The sequence below is a fragment of the Sinocyclocheilus anshuiensis genome, unplaced genomic scaffold (assembly GCF_001515605.1).
Source record: "Sinocyclocheilus anshuiensis isolate Anshui unplaced genomic scaffold, SAMN03320099.WGS_v1.1 scaffold201, whole genome shotgun sequence".
Lineage (NCBI taxonomy): Eukaryota > Metazoa > Chordata > Actinopteri > Cypriniformes > Cyprinidae > Sinocyclocheilus > Sinocyclocheilus anshuiensis.
Genome location: NW_015537959.1, coordinates 212,109 through 231,706, shown reverse-complemented (window position 1 = coordinate 231,706; position 19,598 = coordinate 212,109). Strand labels below are relative to the sequence as shown.

General features: G+C 36.8%; 1 protein-coding gene across 4 annotated transcripts in view; it reads right to left on the bottom strand.

The window, feature by feature from the left end:
- The window catches only part of LOC107666297 (forkhead box protein P1-B-like), a 63,001-nt gene that overhangs the window by 16,311 nt on the left and 27,092 nt on the right, over positions 1-19,598 (bottom strand). Inside the window, exons 2-6 of one of the 4 annotated variants that reach the window (XM_016457545.1) lie at positions 10,853-11,007; positions 7,858-7,950; positions 2,416-2,553; positions 1,249-1,338; positions 863-986 (exon numbers count right to left, since the gene is read on the bottom strand). In XM_016457545.1, coding sequence (XP_016313031.1) covers positions 863-986; positions 1,249-1,338; positions 2,416-2,553; positions 7,858-7,950; positions 10,853-10,990 — 583 coding nt within the window. In that variant the 5' untranslated portion in view covers positions 10,991-11,007. Of the gene's footprint in view, positions 1-862; positions 990-1,248; positions 1,339-2,415; positions 2,554-7,177; positions 7,269-7,857; positions 7,951-10,852; positions 11,008-19,598 lie in introns of those variants that run through there. The other 3 variants (XM_016457536.1, XM_016457550.1, XM_016457558.1) reach the window with 3 other exon arrangements.

Here is a 19,598-nt window from a genome sequence, read left to right as displayed (position 1 = left end):
AAGCGCAGCGCTGAGTCTAGGAGAACTCACCGGTATCACACACACTCCGGACGCGTCGCGTTCAACTCGAGCAGCGTTCTAAAACAGTTCATTTAATCACCAAACGGACACAAGTTTACTTCAAGAATGAACAATTTGGCATATATGAGTTTGAAGTTCGGTGTTTAAAACACGGAGCAAACAGAAAGAGAAAGCGCGACCTATATTATAGCTCTATAAATGAAGCACACAGACTTTATTGGAGCCACAGAAAGACAAACGTTTTGCTGAAAATGCACAATACACAATTCATTATGTACATTAACAACGATTCTGGACCAATATAATGTAATTTAAAGGAAAACTATGTGAATGGCGCTCTGTGGCGCAGCAGGATTTTCTGTCGGCTACATTTAAATCCGCGTCTGAAGTTTCCCGCTCTGTTCAGCCTGCAGTATCACGTGTCTAAACAAATAGCACGTGCTGTCAGTGATTTCAACCACTAGAGGCCGCTCTCGCACTGTGTAATGACAGCAGACCCTTCTCAGCCGCTCCAGCAATGGACGCAACCCGGAAAACTATCGGCATGGATTTTTGTCGATAACCGATAGTTCCAGCAATCAACTATCGGTGCCGATTAATCGGCAAAACCGATACATCGGTCGACCTCTAATATATATATATGTATGGCGATAATACCGCATACCGCGCTATTGAGTCACTCAAAATTACCGCAAGGGAAATTCCCTCACCGCGACAGCCCTAAACAAGACTACAGTGACTTGGTGACCTCCAGTATCCTCAGGATGCATTCTTTAAGGAGGTACAATTCCACTGGTCTTATACTGCTATATCATGTCTTGTGGCAGTGAGGTGTTCTTACCTTGAGGCAGTGTACCAGTGAGAGCCGACGGGACAGACAACAGGCCTTGTCTCTGCAGGTTGAGCAGGTGCTGCTGTTGAACGGAGAGTAACTGCTGCTGTATAGCCATCTGCTGGGCCATCATCTGCTGTTAGAAATACAGAGACAGAAACTTGACACTCACAGTACAGTCACTGCTGATGTCTTCGTTCACTCATAGCATCGTTGCACAGCCGGACTTTTCACTCAAGTGAGTAAAGCTGCAGACACCACAGCCGGTGTCTTCACTTGCTCACAGAACAGACACACAAAGCCAACAAAAGAGAGAAATGTGGCAAGTGAAAAGCTGGCACAGATTGCAATAAACTGCTCTGATGGTCCTCTAGGAGGTATTGTGATGCTGTTACCTCTTTACTGGGTTTCCCAGCATGATGTTGCTGCAGGAGCTGCAGGTGGAGTTCTTCCTGCTGTTTCTTATAGAACTCCTGAAGCTGTTGCTGAGAAAACATTAACACCGAAAACAAGTCACATATCAATCCAAGGTATTTTACACACTAGTGAAAGACAGATATCTTGACCAGTTCGATAAATAAGCTGAAATTTGGGCATTCTGAGATCACCATATCAGCTCATAATGAGGCTGCTTGGATGATGAACAGAAGTGGCAGTCAATTCTGCCATTAGCTTTGTCAATGGATAATGCACATTTTCTCTTTTCAAATAAGATTGAGTAAATATTTTGTTAAATAACTGCTTGTTAACTTCCACAAATTGTATAAATCTCATTGGCATTGTATTGGCCACCCTACTCTCTAGGTATCAATATGTGGCACAGCAAAACTCAAACCGGTTGACCACAACTACACTAAGCTTTAATGTGAGACAGTAGTTCCTGAAACTTCTGGAATTACGAAAAAAATCATGGATAATTTAGGGGGGGTACAATGCTGTTTCATGCATTCAGAGTTGTTCACACTTTTAAAGAGTTGGATTCTCATGCTAAGCATGGACAAAATTAAAAAAAATAATTTGGTATTTCTGTGCTAAAAATCGTACTTCCGGATTCGTACAAGTTTCGGAGAGTTTTTTTTCCGATCATGGCTCTTCATGACGTAGACGAGGGTGGAACTCCTTATATGGCCATTTCTCCCGGAAGAGCGAGCCCGCGCACACATCGACCAGAGCGAGAGCGAGATCATGCCCATCAACGCGCTTCATTCAGCTGCGCTGCACGGGACTCGCTTGGGAAGAATGGCTCTAAAGAAGTGTGTTTTTGGTTGTAAGGGAAAGATAACTTTGTTCAGCTTCCTAAAGAACCCAGCGTTATGTAAACAGTGGACACAGCGTGCTCTCCATAGGTGTTTTGTTTGGTGTTTGCAAAATACTAGATAATGTCAAATTGCACATCGTTAAAACAACAATTACGATATTATCGCAGACGATATATATCGCACACCCCTAGAGGGGGCCTGTAAAAAGGTTGTCTCTTTTAGTAAGCAACTACACTAAATGATACTTTTTTCGTTGTTGTGGTGCTGCAGATGCAGAGCTGCACAGCACTGATGTGTGTGTACCTGCTGTAACATGAGGGCCTGTTGTTGCTGCAGTAACAGTTGGAGCTGCTGGGGGCTCAGGACCTGCTGCTGAAGGATCTGCTGAATCTGCTGAGGGGTGATGGCCTGAGGAGTTATCATCCCCACTGATACAGCCACCTACAGACACACACATACAATCACTTCATTATTTAGCATACAGTAGCTGTTTATTAGGCTTGTCCCAATATCAAAAATGTAGTAGCCGATACCAATACCAGTGAAATTTCATGATTCTCATGATACCATAACCAAATCTAATACGCTTTTACTACATTTTAAAATAATAATTAAAATATTATAATATAAAATATAATATATTTTATATAATAATAATATAAAATATATATTTTAACATTTACAAATTAAAAACTTAAAAAGGAATCAAATGTGAAAAACTACTAAAATGATTGCCGAAATCCTGATTATTAGTGATAATATATTAATCAGCACTGTCAGAATTTAACCGAGAAGCAGGTCTATAATAAAAAATAGCTGTGCATTTTCTTCCCGTTCAGCTTAATGTTGTGTTAATACTTGTTTTTAAATGACTTAAAGTTAGTAAGTTTATTCAGCCGAGTGCAGAGAATGGTTGCCTCTTATTCGTCAATATTTCCAGGAATTAATATTAACACCATAATATACAGCAGCAGGTTGATTAGGCTGCATTTACACTGCAAGCTATAAAGCACACATCCAATACTTTGACAAACACCCAGTGTTTTGTAACACATATTTATATTCACTTAAGACATAACTGACTGTGCTTTCACTAATAACAAGACACACATTTTAATCATACACACAGCCACTGATGCAATATGTACAATATGTCAAGCTTTAGGATGAAGAGACATTTATTAGCCTCTTCAAAATGGTTGTGATTGATTTCATCAAGTTGAACACGACTTGAAACATTTCATCTGCACACCTTGTGATGTAAAAAAGCACATCACAAACTCCAAGAACAAAGGCCTCTCCAACAAACCCAATTTCAATCCTCTTCCCCAAGGATGGTAAACACTTTGAAGCTAAAAAGAGATACCAGAGTAAGACTATGCCAGACCTCTTTGTATATTTTATTGTTTAGACATTCAGGGAATAGTTTCCAAGTCCTCTGGGCCTCAACGGTCAACATCAACAAGACCAAGTAAACAAATACACAAACAATTTTGAAAACCACAATGCTTACAGTCCTCAATAAAATGCAAGGAGCCTACAACGGGAAAAACGTCTCTCACAAGCATTCATTTCAGTTATCTCCATTTAATTTGCCCATAAACTGAGGCAAACAACCAGTCAAGATTAAAAACACAAATACATTATTCATTTGTTGACAGCAGCTCAAACAGTGACATTAAAAATGTTACCAATGAAAAACAGACAAACAAAAATACCCACAACAGAGGCGAGTGTTTTAAATGTAAATGCACTGGATTCACAATGAGTTAGCCCATGCTTCACTTGGCCTCTAGCAATTACCACATCTCAAGCCAAACACACACACACACACTCTCTCTCTCTCTCTCTCACTGCTTTTAAGATGTTTACAATAAACATAAACAGAATAATTAAAGTCACATTTACAGATTCGTATAAATAATACATACTGGGGTACACAGCAACTGTAAAAACAAAACTGGAGATCACATTTTAATTAAGTCTGTGAAACACAAACAAACACAAATTTCCAGTAAAGAAGTCTGTGTTCAGACTCATATAAACATACTGCTGGACTGAGATATTGCAACTATGAGAGAACAATAACAGCCGACTGTTATTTCCATACTGTGTGTGTGTGTGTGTGTGTGTGTGTGTGTGTGCGCGCGCAGAGGGGCTGATCATGGCCCAAAATCTTGAAAATTGAAATAGTTCACCCAAAAATGTCAAATTTAGACATTATTTACTTTTATAACCTTCTCATTGATGGAACACAAAACGGAGATATCCAGCAGAATGTTTATGCTGTTCTTTTTGTACTTGGCACTACGATATTACACTGCGCTCAGATATTAACAGATATTCAGTTCACAGGGCAATGGGAATTGTAAGGAATTTAAATGATTTGTGTTCTATAATGACTAAATTCTATTAAATAATGTAGAATTGCATTTATTTCCAAATATTTTCTCCTCAAAAGTACTAAAATACCTAGCATTTTGTTGCCAAATGAGATCATTTCACGTCTTATGCACCGATACATATTGTAGCATTTGTATTGTAATACATTGTGGCACGATATATTGTTACACCCCTAGTTTACAGACTTTTTAATGCAGCACAGAGGTGACAAAACGGAATGCAAAAACTGGTCTAAAAATGATTTCATTACATTTATAAAAGCTAAATATTATTTATGGTAATATATTTTATTAATTATAACTATTTATGTATTTAAAAGGAATGTATCTTTAATTACATGCTGTCATAACAACTAGTCTGATTTTGCCTCATGAAAAACACAAAACCCAGTAGGCCCTAGCATCTCTTGGTTCAGTTAAGAGTCAAACATGACTAAAATTAATGACTTGTGGTTCAGTAAGCGAGTCAGATTAATTCAGTAACTGATTCATGGGTGCTTTCCTGGTTGGCATGCAACAAAAAAGTGTTTATTTTTATTGTTGTTATTGTAATATTTCATATCGCAAACTCACAAGTCAGCTGAAATATGACTGTCGTGGTACTTTGGATTCAGCGGCGGCCCACTGCCAGCCACTGCAAAGTGTAGGAAACGTAGTGCTCTCTCTTCATCAGCAGAAGAATACGCTTTTAAGAAGCATTAATGCAGCCTATGCTGTATGCCACATATCTATATTGTAGACATGACCACACATCACAGGGAAAGATTTTCCATAAAAATAACTTCATGAAAAAATAGAAACAGTACATTTTACAAATTAACACAAAGTGAGCTTCAGAAGTACTGGAAAAAAATAAAAATAAATAAAAAGCCTAACAACAAATTAAACATTTGCTTGTGAAAGAGCTCCAAAAAGACAAACTACTATGCCTTCGAGTCTCAACACAGAAATATTTTAAATGTCAAAGCCTGAGAAGAACATAAGCATGCCAGCAAATTAATGTAAATATTCTCTCTCGGGGGCACAGTAAGCACTGATGAGTGTTGTCTCCATAACAACAAACAATCCAAACATTGTTTTGTTGTTGTTATTGCTCTTGCCAGTGTGTCAGAGAACCAACTCCCCATGAAAGTGTACATGTCAACAACCGATCGCTTCTGAAAACACAAGCCATAAATCAACAAGCTTCAGCAGCCCAAAAACAAATAGAGCCCGTTGTTATTCCCTTTCAATACCTTGAACAATTTTGGTGTGGTTCCCCGCCCAAAGTAAAAATAACATTCTTTCCTGCACTGTGCATCTGGGTAAATATAAATTGCAAAGGCAAAGGGAACAAAAAAACAAGGGGGGAAAAAAGGCTCAGTTCTGTGAACACAGCCTTTAAAAAGACAAAGAGAAGTAATTCAGGGAATAAAATTACAGCCCAAAGACAGTGAGTCACAGAAATAAGGTTCCAGTGACCATTCAAAGCTTTCAGCCTTTTATCAGATCGGATATCATGGACCCTAGTAGGGTTGTGCCGATAGACGATAGTATCATGTATCGACGATAGACAGAGATATCACCTGTGGCTGATGCCTTTGACGATAGCAAGACTATTATTATTATTATTATCAGGCTAGTAATACTAAGTCATTAATATTAGGGCTTATTTGTTGCATTATATTTCTTTTTCCGCGTTTTTACAGTATTGCGCGTTCTAACCAATCACACACGATTATGCTGAGCTTATGAATGCAATGACCAATCAGAGGCGTTCAGATGAGTCATCACTGAAACAGCGGAGTTCTGTTGTTCAGCGAGCACTAACTGAATTCTGACTCGCGAATTCTCTCCTCAAACAACAAAGTGCAGATGTACGAACGATGTAAGTATAAGAGATGTATTCATCATACAGTGTATATTCACTGATTTTAACTGGAGTGTTTTTAAAGTGCATAAACTCGCGCTAGACTGAGCTTGTGATGATGTTCTTTGGTAATGTAATGTTCTTTGCTCGTTTTCTGTAGCTGCTTTTTGAATAACTGAGGAAATGTAAGCATTATAATTAGTAACTTGCGATGTTTCTATTAATTTGTTATGTTGTTAAATACAAATTCAGTCATATTAAAAACATTAGACTGCTTTTAGCCTTACGCTGGAGTTGGTTCACTTTCTCGCAATGAAACTAAGTAAATAATTACATAAATTAGCACGATAATATCATGTATCGGCGATCTCACAGGCTGACGATAGGACGGTATGAAAATTGAGTATATCGCTGAACACTAGACCCTAGCGGTCATTCACTTAGTTAATTACTCCCTCTAAAGATCAAAAACAGAGTCTGAAACAATTCTGAAACACTTCTACAATGTCAGCAACAAATTCTCAAAATCCTCACCCTAAATTAAGAATACATTTTCAACAAATGAATACACCTAACTGCTTTTTAAATTTATGATCTCTAAGTTAAAAATTAAAATGTTAGTGTAAAGAGAATTAAAGCGATTTAGAGATTTCAAAATCAAGACAATTCGTTGGGGAAAATGCCATAAAAGTTTTATATAAAAGCACAGTGAGGAAACAGAAAATGCGTATTAATTTAATTAACTACCTGAAAAATGCTCATAAAACTCAAAACAGACATCATATACCAGAACACAATAAAGCAAGCATTATACCTGTTGCCCTCTCCGGCTAAACTAGCAGAGCTTGTCTCAGTACTCACAGACCTTGATAACTCCATGAGCGGCAGGAACAGAGAGCTGCGCAGAATGTTTGAAGACTAGTGAGAACACAAGTACCCTCCTACTCTTCTTTCAACTACCCAACCCCACTGACCAACCCACCACCTCCAATAACACTCTTACTAGGATCTCAAACATAATGTAACCATCCAGTCACACGGCTCGGGATAGTAATCCCGCCCCTTGCACATGCCATAGTGGCATGTTGACTTGAACTACTGACTATCAGAACCCTCGTTTCACCACTTGCATGCACATTCACATGTGACGCATGCAAAACGCATTCAATTCACGATGAATAAATAAAGGCAGCTGTGCACTGGGTAGCATACATTGCGTCTGTTTGCAGCTAAAGCTCTACAGCTGTCTAATTCTCTACAGGAGTATAGCCTTATCTGTTAACTGACAAGACAGAAAATACTCGTTTTACAATAGGCTACAACTTGTAATCTTCCATTGTAACAATATGTAATAATAAAACACACCCTGATTGCCCCATCTCTTTATGATCTGTTGAAGGCAGCATAAACAAGTCTGTTTGTGTAATAGTGTAAACAACATGGTTCTCTGGAGGTCTATGTATGTGCTGTGGGTGGAGGAGGGTACAGCTCTACCTGCGCGTCTGCCTCCTTTTCTGTGCTCTTGGGGGACTTCTCAGCACTCGGTTGCTGCTGCTGCTGCTGTTGTTGTTGAGCAACTTGTAGCGCCTGAAGATGCCAAAAAAACAATAACAAGTTTCTGAGCTGCTCTGCTCTCCCAGGACTACTCACATTGTTTTCAAGAACACAGATGCAAAGGCAACATATTTCGTAATCTAGATTGTATTTGAGCAGCAAATCAGCATATTAAAATGATTTCTGAAGGATCATGTGACACTGAAGACTGGAATAATAATGCTGAAAATTCAGCTTAACATAAGAATAAATTACACTTTAAAATACATTAATATACAAAACAATTATCTTACAGTTACAGTTATATTGTATTTTGATCAAATAAATGCACCTTTGGTGAGATTTTTCAAAATCATTCAAAAAACAAGCAAACACACATACAGGAAGTTTGGAATGACTAGATGGTGAGTAAATAATGACATAATTTAGATTTTTAGGTTAACTATCTCTGTAAGAACAACAACACTACATATATCCAAGCAAAAGTCTTATTATAGGATTGATTTGGGTTTGATAAAAATTATCATAGCCATATAACGTAGTCTCTTAACAAATCCTCACAGAACAAATAAAGTGATGATTGTGCAACATTTTCATTTAATAACCTGTGAACATCCTGCTATAAGAGTCCCATACTGCCTGTGCATAAAGTGTAGAGGATTCAACCTTTGGCTCTATTAACAGCCACCGTCCCTTGGTGATTGGATCCTATCACACATTCCTCTGAAGACTATCACATTTGAAAAATGCATTAGCATAAGTCTTTGCATGAGCCATGCATGCTTTTTATTTAAACCAGAACATTATATACATTCTGAAATGTAAAAAAACAGTTGTCAGGAAACAGCCACAAAGTAAACACCCCAGCTGTGCCAAAGTAATGAGAGGTCTACAAAAGTTGTTGAAAGGACGTCTCTCTCAATCACTGTTGCTTTTGTCTTATTTTCCATTGTGAGGCCCTCCAGATAGAAATCAAGGAAAGAGAAATGCAAATAGTGCAAGCAAACAATATCCACAGCGGTGGGACCATCCTCTCGGATCTGACCTCTTACACCTCTGAAGGGTCACACATCTGGCCCTGTGGAACTCCCCTTCTCAAAAAGAAGGGTGGAGAGATGAGCAAACGGATATGGGAGACTTTAATAAAGAAGCATGAATAGAAAAGGGAAAGCAGACAGATCATGACACGGTAAACCTTGGGAGATGAAAACAACATGGGAAAGCATTTACAGGAGCGTTTTAGAGCCTTCTCTCAGTGTTTTAATACAGGACGGTGCCCTGAACCCACAGCTGTCTGGCCGATATTCCAGAGGTGATATCACACATCTGGAATCTGAACATGGGGTATCGGGGCAATGTGTGGGTCTTTCTCAGCATTAATCTGCAGTACTTAGTCACTGCTGTCACAATTTTAGCATGTGCATTCATTTTACGCACACATACAGATAAAAGCATGCATAAATAAAAGCATGCATTTATTGACAACAGGACTATTTCTGAGAGACAGAACTATATATCACAGAGCCTCCGATTCACATAAGACATGTCAATGATTTAAATGAAGAAGGGTGTGTCATACAATTGCTCAATTTATTGAATAAGTAACAAGGCTACTGTGTAACAAATGTTGACATACCAATACAAGCTTCTTTACTTTGAGAATGCATTTCCTGGAACGCTTTCAACATGTCAGTCTCATGTCAGTCTCAGATTTCACAATTCGTTTCCGATGAATCTCCAATTTCAATTCAATTCAATATAGATCTCTTTGTGACTTGACTCACCTATATGACTTCCTTTGAAACATTCATGAAGATGGTTTTAATATTCTCTCATTCCGTTGAACTACGTAAATCAACATTATACCATATTTACCATTACAGCTTTATACAATATTTACCATATTTGATGAGCTGTATGTATGCACATTGATCACGGTTTATGTGTGAATAAAAGCCTAAATGAAATCTGTTCATATAAAGCGATTGTCTCTACAGAAGACATGTATTAAACTGCATGACTCATATGGATGACCTATAAGATGCCCTTTTGATTACACAGAATTTCAATGAAGGAAAAAAAAATGAGAGAATATTAAAAATATCTTAATTTGCATTCCAAAGATGGGTTTGGAATGACATGAGGGTGAGTAAATTATTTTTCATTTTTGGGTGAACTAACATACAAAGTAAGTATAACACAACCGTAGGAGACAGCACATTGATCACGGTTTATGTGTGAATAAAAGCCTAAATGAAATCTGTTCATATAAAGCGATTGTGTCTCTACAGAAGACATGTATTAAACGGCATGATTCATATGGATGACCTATAAGATGCCCTTTTGATTACACAGAATTTCAATGAAGGAAAAAAAAATGAGAGAATATTAAAAATATCTTCATTTGCATTCCAAAGATGGGTTTGGAATGACATGAGGGTGAGTAAATTATTTTTCATTTTTGGGTGAACTAACATACAAAGTAAGTATAACACAACCGTAGGAGACAACAGTATGTGTATTCTTTAAAACTCTGTTTAGCTGGTTTAGTGGTATGAATCACACACTAAAAGTGGAGGGTCACATGTTCACGCCCCATACAAGTACTACTGCAATAGTATTTAACATACTAGGTTTATTATAAAGCAAATCAAGTATCAATTAATTACATTTTATTTTGTAATTTCACTGACTTGATGAACCTGTAACTGTACAGGGCAGCATTTCCCAAAAGCATCATAAGCCTAAGCTGATCGTAGAAACAAATGCCACCAGTGGTCTCTACCACTGGCTCACAATCCTTTTGGAAAATGCAGCCCAGAGCTATTAACACTGAACTTTGGCTATTGAAATTTTAGAAGTCTTGACGTACAAAAGAAACAAAGCAATGATAACAGACTGGCAGCAAATGTATTAAGTTAGTTAAGGTGCTCACCTGTGTTTGAAGGGTCTGGGCTGTGGCTGATGGTGATGAAGATGTTTCTCTGGTTACTCTCTTCTCACTCTCTGAGCTCTGACCTCCCTGCCCACCTGGACCGCTATTGGTTGTTTGATCAGTCTTGGACTCCTGCATGTCGTCGATATGACAACCTGAAATACAGGAGGGGAAAAATAAGACAGCTGCAAGCAAAACAAATGACTTTTGACATAAGAAGCCTTTTCCTTTCTTTCTCCACCCACATAAGCCCACAGACTAGATCATGACAAAACATGCGCGTCAGCAGAGTTCACATCACAACACAAACATTTGTGTTTGTACAGTTCACTAATATGATAGCTGCATTATAAACAAACAGTTCTGAGAATAAAGCATTTGATGCCAACAGACATGTTAATGCCAATAACGGACAATCATCTAAGGCAAATCTATATCAATAAATATCTGTTTTGCCCTTGAACAATTAATATCCTGCATCTTCCTCCTTAAAGTCGACAAACATCTGTGTGAAACAGCCTCATCACATCAGTGTGTTTACAAAAAAACTGACACGAACAAAGACAACATCCCTCACAGCCTGATACAATCAGAAAAGAGAAAGGCCAGACTTCACTTTCAGTATCAGAGATGCTGATGCTGGTTTAGTAATTAAAATGTTAATTTATGTGTTAATTATTGCGATTAATTATGATAACGTAACTAATTGTGCCTCCTGACTTGCATTGAAAATTCCATAAGAGATTGTTCTATGCCAGATCAAGTACCACCGTCATGGTTTTACACCTTAAAAACGTGAGGCTCGTGGTGTGAGACCCTGAAAAAAACAACAAGACATGATGCAGCGGCCAAAGACGTTAGTTTAGGAGTCAAAATTGACCAACAATTAAACCAAAAAAAAAAAATATTGCAGATGGAACACATGAACGCATTAGGATAATAAAACAAACAAAATAGTTATAATTAGGGTTGGAAAATTCTAATTTTCTACTTAAATATTATCAAAATTCGAATTATATTCGCATTTAAAAAGGCACAATTTCAGTTAGGGGGAAAAAAAGCTTTTGGCTTCTCACCTGAGGCCACAAGAGGGCGCATCGCGCAAAATATTATGCACGTTTAGATGTCCCTCTAGAAAATGTGATAAATATGCATTCTGTGTGAATGGCTTGGTTTCAGTTTTGACGTAAACAACATCTTCTCCACACTGATGCTCTCGTTTTCCTCAATATACTGAATGAACAACGTAGCAGCACCGCATCTAGTGGGTTCAACTGGATAGGCTAACAAAAGCATTAAAATGCAATGACACTTACATCGTCGCATTTTGTGCGCCACTGATAGGCTGCCTGACGGCTGACGCAGACCTAAAATTCGAATGCAACGTTTTTGCATTCGAATGTGGATTTTTTTTTTTAATTCGACGAATATTCGAAATTCAAATTTTTTTTTGACAGCCCTAATGTCTATCAGCCATCAGCGATGGACGATGGCATAGTCTATCGGTCCAACCCTAGTTATAATATACAATATTGACAATACAGCATTCTAAAGCTGCTTTCTCAGCAAATACTAGAGATGCACCGATGTATCGGCCAGTAACGCAGTAGCACGCCTCCTATTCTATAATCGCAAAGAGCTTTGTGCTTTCTTACTTCTGATAAGAAAGTCTCAGCTTTCAAATCCTGTTCATTCTGTCGCGAAATTCCCTTAACATTTACCTCAGCAAAGTTATCTACTATTCACAGTTCATTAGTTAGCTATAAAAAACACTAAAGAGGAGCTTTTTTTTTTTTATAATTATATATGTATGTTTGAATAAATCTGGCATGAAGACAGGTATTTATAAAGACTATGCGCAAATGAGATAAGTTGCAAACAGACATTTAAATTTTTATTTGAGTGCTGTGTTGTTAATTTTAACGTTTAATATTATAGTAATGTGCCAAATGATAGGGTTCCCTGTGTAGTTAACAGCATCGGTTAGGAGATTCTTTTCCTTAAGAAAATCAAACTATCGGTATTGGCAGATATCATTCCGAATATTCGGCTATCGCTTTTGGCAGAGAAATTGAGTATTGGTGCATCTCTAGTAAATACTGACATACAATACATAAATACAGAAAACAAAAAGTTAAAGCATGTCTGTTTCAGGAAACACAATTGTAAGAGGCAGGTTCTTATGAATATTGGTATAACCTGCCTGCCTGCCTTCCACGAAGCTTAAAATAAACCATTTAAGACAATGCAGCTGCGTGGGCTGTGTGTACAGTTGAAAAACATTGACATTTACAGTTCTCTTTTTATCCTATCCTCACGATGGCAAGAAAAAAAAAACACTTGTTTAAAGATGAACTGGTCAACCGAAAACTCAAGAGTTACATAGGAATTTAGATCTTAACTTCATAAAAATACATTTCTTTCAGCACCAAGAGCTTCGTATAGCTCTCCCTTGTCTGGCTGCACATTTTCTCTGGTTTGTGTATAGTTAAACACTCTCCCACACAAGGAAGCAGGGGCTGATATTTGTTAAATAACTGATTGCCACCATGACTACAGTAAACACTGGGGCCCTGGGTTTGGTGTTTATTAACAAACACATCTTCCTTCTGAAGCAATTTAACATTAACCAGGTGGTACGATCTGCAGATCTGGCAGGTGCCATAATACACAGGGAGGGCCTTATGTAAACAACTGAGAAGGGCGGGGGAACGGCTCGAAAAGCAACTAAATCTCTAGACAAACAAGCAACCCCTCTCCTGACATGAATGTGAACCAGAACAGAGCTTGTGGGATTTGAGTACTTGTTATTTAGTGCTGCTAACACTGTTTCAGACTGCTATATATATATATATATATATATATATATATATATAGCCTAGCTTTATTATGTTTTTCTCCAGTGGCAGAAGCGCTGCAGGTGCGTGATATATGACCATGTGAATTCTCATGTTCTGTTGTTTGCTGCTTTTTGCGCATGTAAATTTAATTTTTTAACGGGTCACAGACACTTATCCTTTCTAATTTAATTAAATTCTAATTTAAAATAATCTTGTCGGTTAACAGTTAACAATCGGTTCACGAGCGTCGGTTGTCGGTTAGGAAAAATAACCGAAATGAACATCCCTAAAGAGTAGTATATATTAATTTTCCATATAAAAATTAGATTTTGCACGTTACTGTTGTTAATAACAGTAAATGTTGTATGCTTCCCAACTCAAGCTCAGTGCTTTACAGTCAAATGTGTAGTACCACGAAATAAACGCGTTTTATTACATATAATATTATTAGTAACTGCACTTATTATTGCAAAACAATAGTAATTTTATGATTAAATTATCTTTATTTTTAATACCCCCACACACCACCCCTCCAGCGCTACCAAATCTTCTTCTGGCGTCACCATCTGTAGAACTTAGTGGCACTGGTGCCACTGCTCTCAAATGTTAGTCTGGAGCTCTGGAACTGATCCAAAGTATTAAAGCTAAAATAATGCCACATGTTTCCAAGAGGCGGAGCCACTACTCTCTCAATCATTTAAATTAAGATTATCTAACAAAACATTATAATAGTGTTAATTTTGTCAGCTATTTTCATTTTAGTCTTAGTCCCGTGTTAAAATGTCTTGGTTAGTTATCATCATATTTAGTCAACCTTATCCTATTTAGTTTTAGTCAAGTTTTAGTCAATGAAAACTTGAAATTTTAGCAATAAGATTATTCATTAACCGTACAGCAGTATTAATTTTGGCAGCTATTTTTTATTTAGTCTTAGTCTTACTCAAATGTACATTTTAGTTATCATATTTAGACAAACCTGTTTTTGTTTATTCAATCAAAGTATGAGCATTTTAGTCAGGTTTTAGTCAATGAAATCTTAGTCACATTTTCGTCATTCTGTATAATGGTTAAACTGCTAAAAATTATTTTTTTCTCAATTATAATCGTAATGATTGTTGTTATTTGAGAAATTTACTTTTGCATTTTAGGTATTACAATTTCTCCAGTAAGCACAAATCAATAGAATGTGGACACACACATGGTGTATTTTACCTCATCTAGTGTACTGATTTATTATAGGCTTTTTATTATATAAATCAATACCAAAGACTTATGCAATCTCTCGGTCTACATTATGAAAACAGCTAAAACAAACGAAAAATATTATAACAGTGAAATTCATAGTAATTCCACTAATTCCAAAATTGCAAAAGCCTATTTCTCTATTAAAACAACAGCGATTGGTAAGTGCATTTATTCAGCGATCACAATCGCAAACAACACAGTTGAGATCTTATGACAGAACACAGACCGGCTGAATGACACTTTCATTTAGATCGCTAAGCTCCAGCTTGTTTTTTCGGTGTATTCAGATCATCGGCGGCGGCGCTTCTGCAATGAGAAGCAAGCGCGTGCGCATGATTGCCAGATTGCTTAAAATAAGCAAAACACACCAGGCAGAAAATGTATCAATGTAACAGCGAAGCTCTGATTCGGGGATTAGAACTCTTGATATCTGGCAACCGCACTCATGAAAGCTCACGTAGTAGAGGTGTGTAGAGCAGTCTGTAATAACATTTTGTCTCCTTTTTTTGACGAAAATAAAACGTTTTTGGTAAAGTTTATATCTTTTTGAATACATTTTAGTCTCGTCTTATTTCGTCAACAAATTTGCATGTTTATATAGCCTTAGTTATCGTTTATTGACCTTATTGTCGTCTCATCTTCGTCTCGTCTTAGTCATGGGAAAAAAGCACGTCAACGAACATTTTTCGTCAGTCTTCGTTAACAAAATTAACACTACATTCTAATTAGCTCAAAGGTTTAATTACACTATAAGCACCAGAGGCTTCCTGCATTGCAAACAAAAATAAGGTTACATTAGGCAAGATTCAAAGTGTCTGCAACCCCTTTAACCAGGGCTGTACGTTAACTTTTTTTGCACATAGCACTGGTGCTACAGAGGTTGAAAGTTTTGTAGCACAGGCCAAATAGTTGTAGCACAATTTAGGGGTAGTCGCAGGGGTCGTAGGGGTAGTATGGCAAAAATATCATATTACCATTTTATTCAGGAATATCACGATTCACGATTTTACCACATCAAGGGAACACAATATAAAATAAAAAAGAATGACAGACATTTAGGCCAAAGTGGGCCAAGATAAAAATCTTTGTTATTATTTTATCTTTGTTATTAGAAAATAAAAACAAAAGATATACATTACAAAAACACATAATATGCAAATAAAACAAACAGTGCTTTATTTTTTAGGTACAGTATTTAGCAGTAACATTAAATATTATATATTAAAATAAAACACTATATACACTATATACATCAATCAGCCTATTTATTTTAAGCAACTGTATTAAAGTTCATCAGTCATGAGCAGTGAGTGATTTTTCTGTTTTTTTTATTAATTAAAAAAAAAAAGTATTAATATTAAAGAGATAGTTTACCCAAAAATTCTGTCATAGTGTTTTATTTTTATACCATCATTTACTCACTCTCAAGTTGTTTTAAACCTGAATTAGTTTCTTTCTACTGTTGAACATAAAAAATTATTTTGAAGAATGTGGGTAACAGTGACTTCCATAGTATTTTTTTCCTACTATCAAAGTCAATGTGGACCAGCAACTGTTTCGTTACCCACATACTTCAAAATATTTTCTTTTGTGTTCAGCACAAGAAAGAAATTAATACAGGTTTGGGACAACACGTGAGTGAGTAAATAACTTAAATGTAATTTTTGGGTGAACTATCCCTTTAATGACAAGCGGCAGTATGTTTAGTACTGTCGCTTTAAGAGCTGCACGCATCCGTTTCTCTCTCAACTGTTTACTTTCATTTTAGACATAACTAACTGTGTTTATATGTAAACCTTGGTGCTTTTGACAGTATTAGACGCAAAATCAATCAGACGCGAAAGACAACTTATAAGTTGAGTTAAGTCTTAAAGTTAAGTCCAGTAATCAGGCGCTTTTTGAAAGTGTGCACGCGCTTCATGTGTATGCGCTCAGAAGCACGTCAGAACAGCACGTGAATTAAATGTTTAACTGGCAAGGCTTTAAAGCAGATCCAAATAATGTACTTTTGTGACTGCACAAGTGCTGTATCCCGTAAGTGTAACTGCTGAGTTAACACTGATGTGAATGTATCTTGCATTGTACAGTATATTGATTCGGCGGCGCCAGAACTTCAGCTGATAGAATGTGCGCTGTAGCACGATACTACGATATTTCTTCAAAAGCAGATCATGGAGACATTTTAATCGTCCACCATCAAAAATAGTCATATTGCACACCCCTAAACCAAGTATAATCAATCTCACACACACAGACAAGCACAACGAAATCACTTCACACTATTAAGCGGCTGTGTTATGAACATGCAAAACTGTATCGCACATGTGCTACAGTGGTAAATTTATTCATCGCACGAACCAGTTTTTTCATAGCACGTGCGACATATATGTCGTACTGTACAGCCCTGCCTTTAACCCTGATTATATTCTTAATTTTTAGTGACTTAATCATTTTTATAAAACTGTCACTACATAATAATGTGTTAAAGATAATTACATTGTTAATCACTGCAAATAGGCATATGAAAATTTACCTATTTCATAAATGCATGTTATTGATCTTATTGTGAATGGTTCATCCATGCATGTTTCCATTCTTAAATTATCAAAATGTCAATCAAAACTAGGGATATGCCGGTATCAAATTTACATGTTGCAATTAATTGCTAATGGTTTTATCACGGTATACAGTATTATCACGATATTGACTCACATGTTCCGCCATGTGCTTCTCGTCCGTGCTTATTTACATCAGAGTGCGCACGCGTCTTTCACGCAGCATACAGCGGTGTTGTGCATTTTGACCAGTTGATGGGAAAAGTATTCTTAAAATGCATTCAAAATTCTGAATAATTTGTAATATATAATTATTCACGGTATTTAGAATTGTCCAAGATAACAATATCGTGCATATTCATTACCGTGATATATCGCATTACCAAATACCGGCACAAGTCTAATCAAAACTTAATCTTCCAGTGAAACAGGCCTACATATGAATCATGCACACATCTGTGAGTTACACCATGTCATTCTGTCATAAGCTGACAACAGGCATGTTTGCTCTAAATAGATTTAGAAGTAACTACAAAATGCCAATTTGAACTAGTATTGGCCTGTTTGACTGTTTAAAAGAACGCTAATGCATATTCGTTTGGGTTAAACGTTCTTACATTGTCAGAAACATGAAAGGGAACAAAAGCTCGTCAACAGTGTAACTGCTAAAGAATGTTTTGTGCATGTTTATTTGACTTAAACTGGCATCGGTCTATTTGCACAGATGATAGGCCTTCATCTCATGAACGTTTCTCTGCATTCCTAATGCCTTATTTTCCCATAGACACAAACTTTAGCCGACAAGCAACACAAACATGAGGATTTTAGGGGAGAGGTGAAGCCTCTGAGGACTTTAACTGTCAGGAAGGGAAAACATACACCAAGCTGAAGGAATGCCTTTGACGTCTTAATGAGGAGATATTGATACATAACACAAAGAGGGAGGAAAGTAAAGTCATAAACGCACACTCTCGAGCTCTAAAGGTGCTTAATATGACGCAACATCAAGACGCAGCTCCTAAACTGAATCAGAGTAATAAAATTAGCAAGAACATCAACAAAGAAAGCTTGTTTGTTGTGTAATTATGACTAGGTCTGAGGATGGTGGGGTTTATTACCCATAATGCAATTGAACATTCAACTGGACAATTAATATGCCCAGGCACGGCTGACTAATGTTGTTTACTTCTACACTAACTGATTTTTGTAATTTGAACAGTATTATACTGTAATATGTACAGTAAGATACTGTAAAATGTGTATACAGTATTTTACTGTAAACCGCAAAGGATTATGGGAAAATATACGGTCACTACTGTATTTCCTCACTACTGTAAATCAATTTATGAAAATAAACTCTACAGTACTGATACTGTAAATGAAAATACGGTAATAATAATAATGTAAATAAAATACAGTAAAGACATATTGTACTGTAAATGCAATAACAGTACTGGTACTGTAAATGAAAATACGGTAATAATACTGTAAATACAATACAGTAAAGACATTATTTCACTGTAAATGCAATTACAGTACTGTGTTAACATTTTTACAGTAAATTACTGGCATCCAGCTGCCAGTAAGTTACTGTAAAATTTACAGCAACCTATTTACAGTGTAGGTATTGATCGTATATTAATCAATTCACTAGACCAAGTAATGATATAAAGAAAACAAATTCATCAGACTCAGTCTACCTATTAATTCTCCATAATAGCACATATGTGTGTTTTTCACCTTAGTAGGGATGCGCCGATCCAAAAACTTAAAACTGTTAAAAGAAAGGCTCAATAACTGTTGCACAGATATAATACATTACGCATCAATTTCTCTTCCCTTTGTGCTTTGCCGTTTCTAACACGAAGCGCTTACAATGTGCGCATCCGGTGTGCAGAATGATGCGCTTGATCAGGCTGTGATGACATGTTGCTTCAAGCGCATCATTCTGCACACCGGATGCGCACATTGTAAGCGCTTCGTGCTCATAGACCGTATAAAAACAGTTCGTGCTGCACTGTATTTGTTTTGTCCTATCGTATCTATAATATGTTGTTGCCTTATTAAAAAATATGCTATACATTTAAAAGAAATGTATTTTAATTT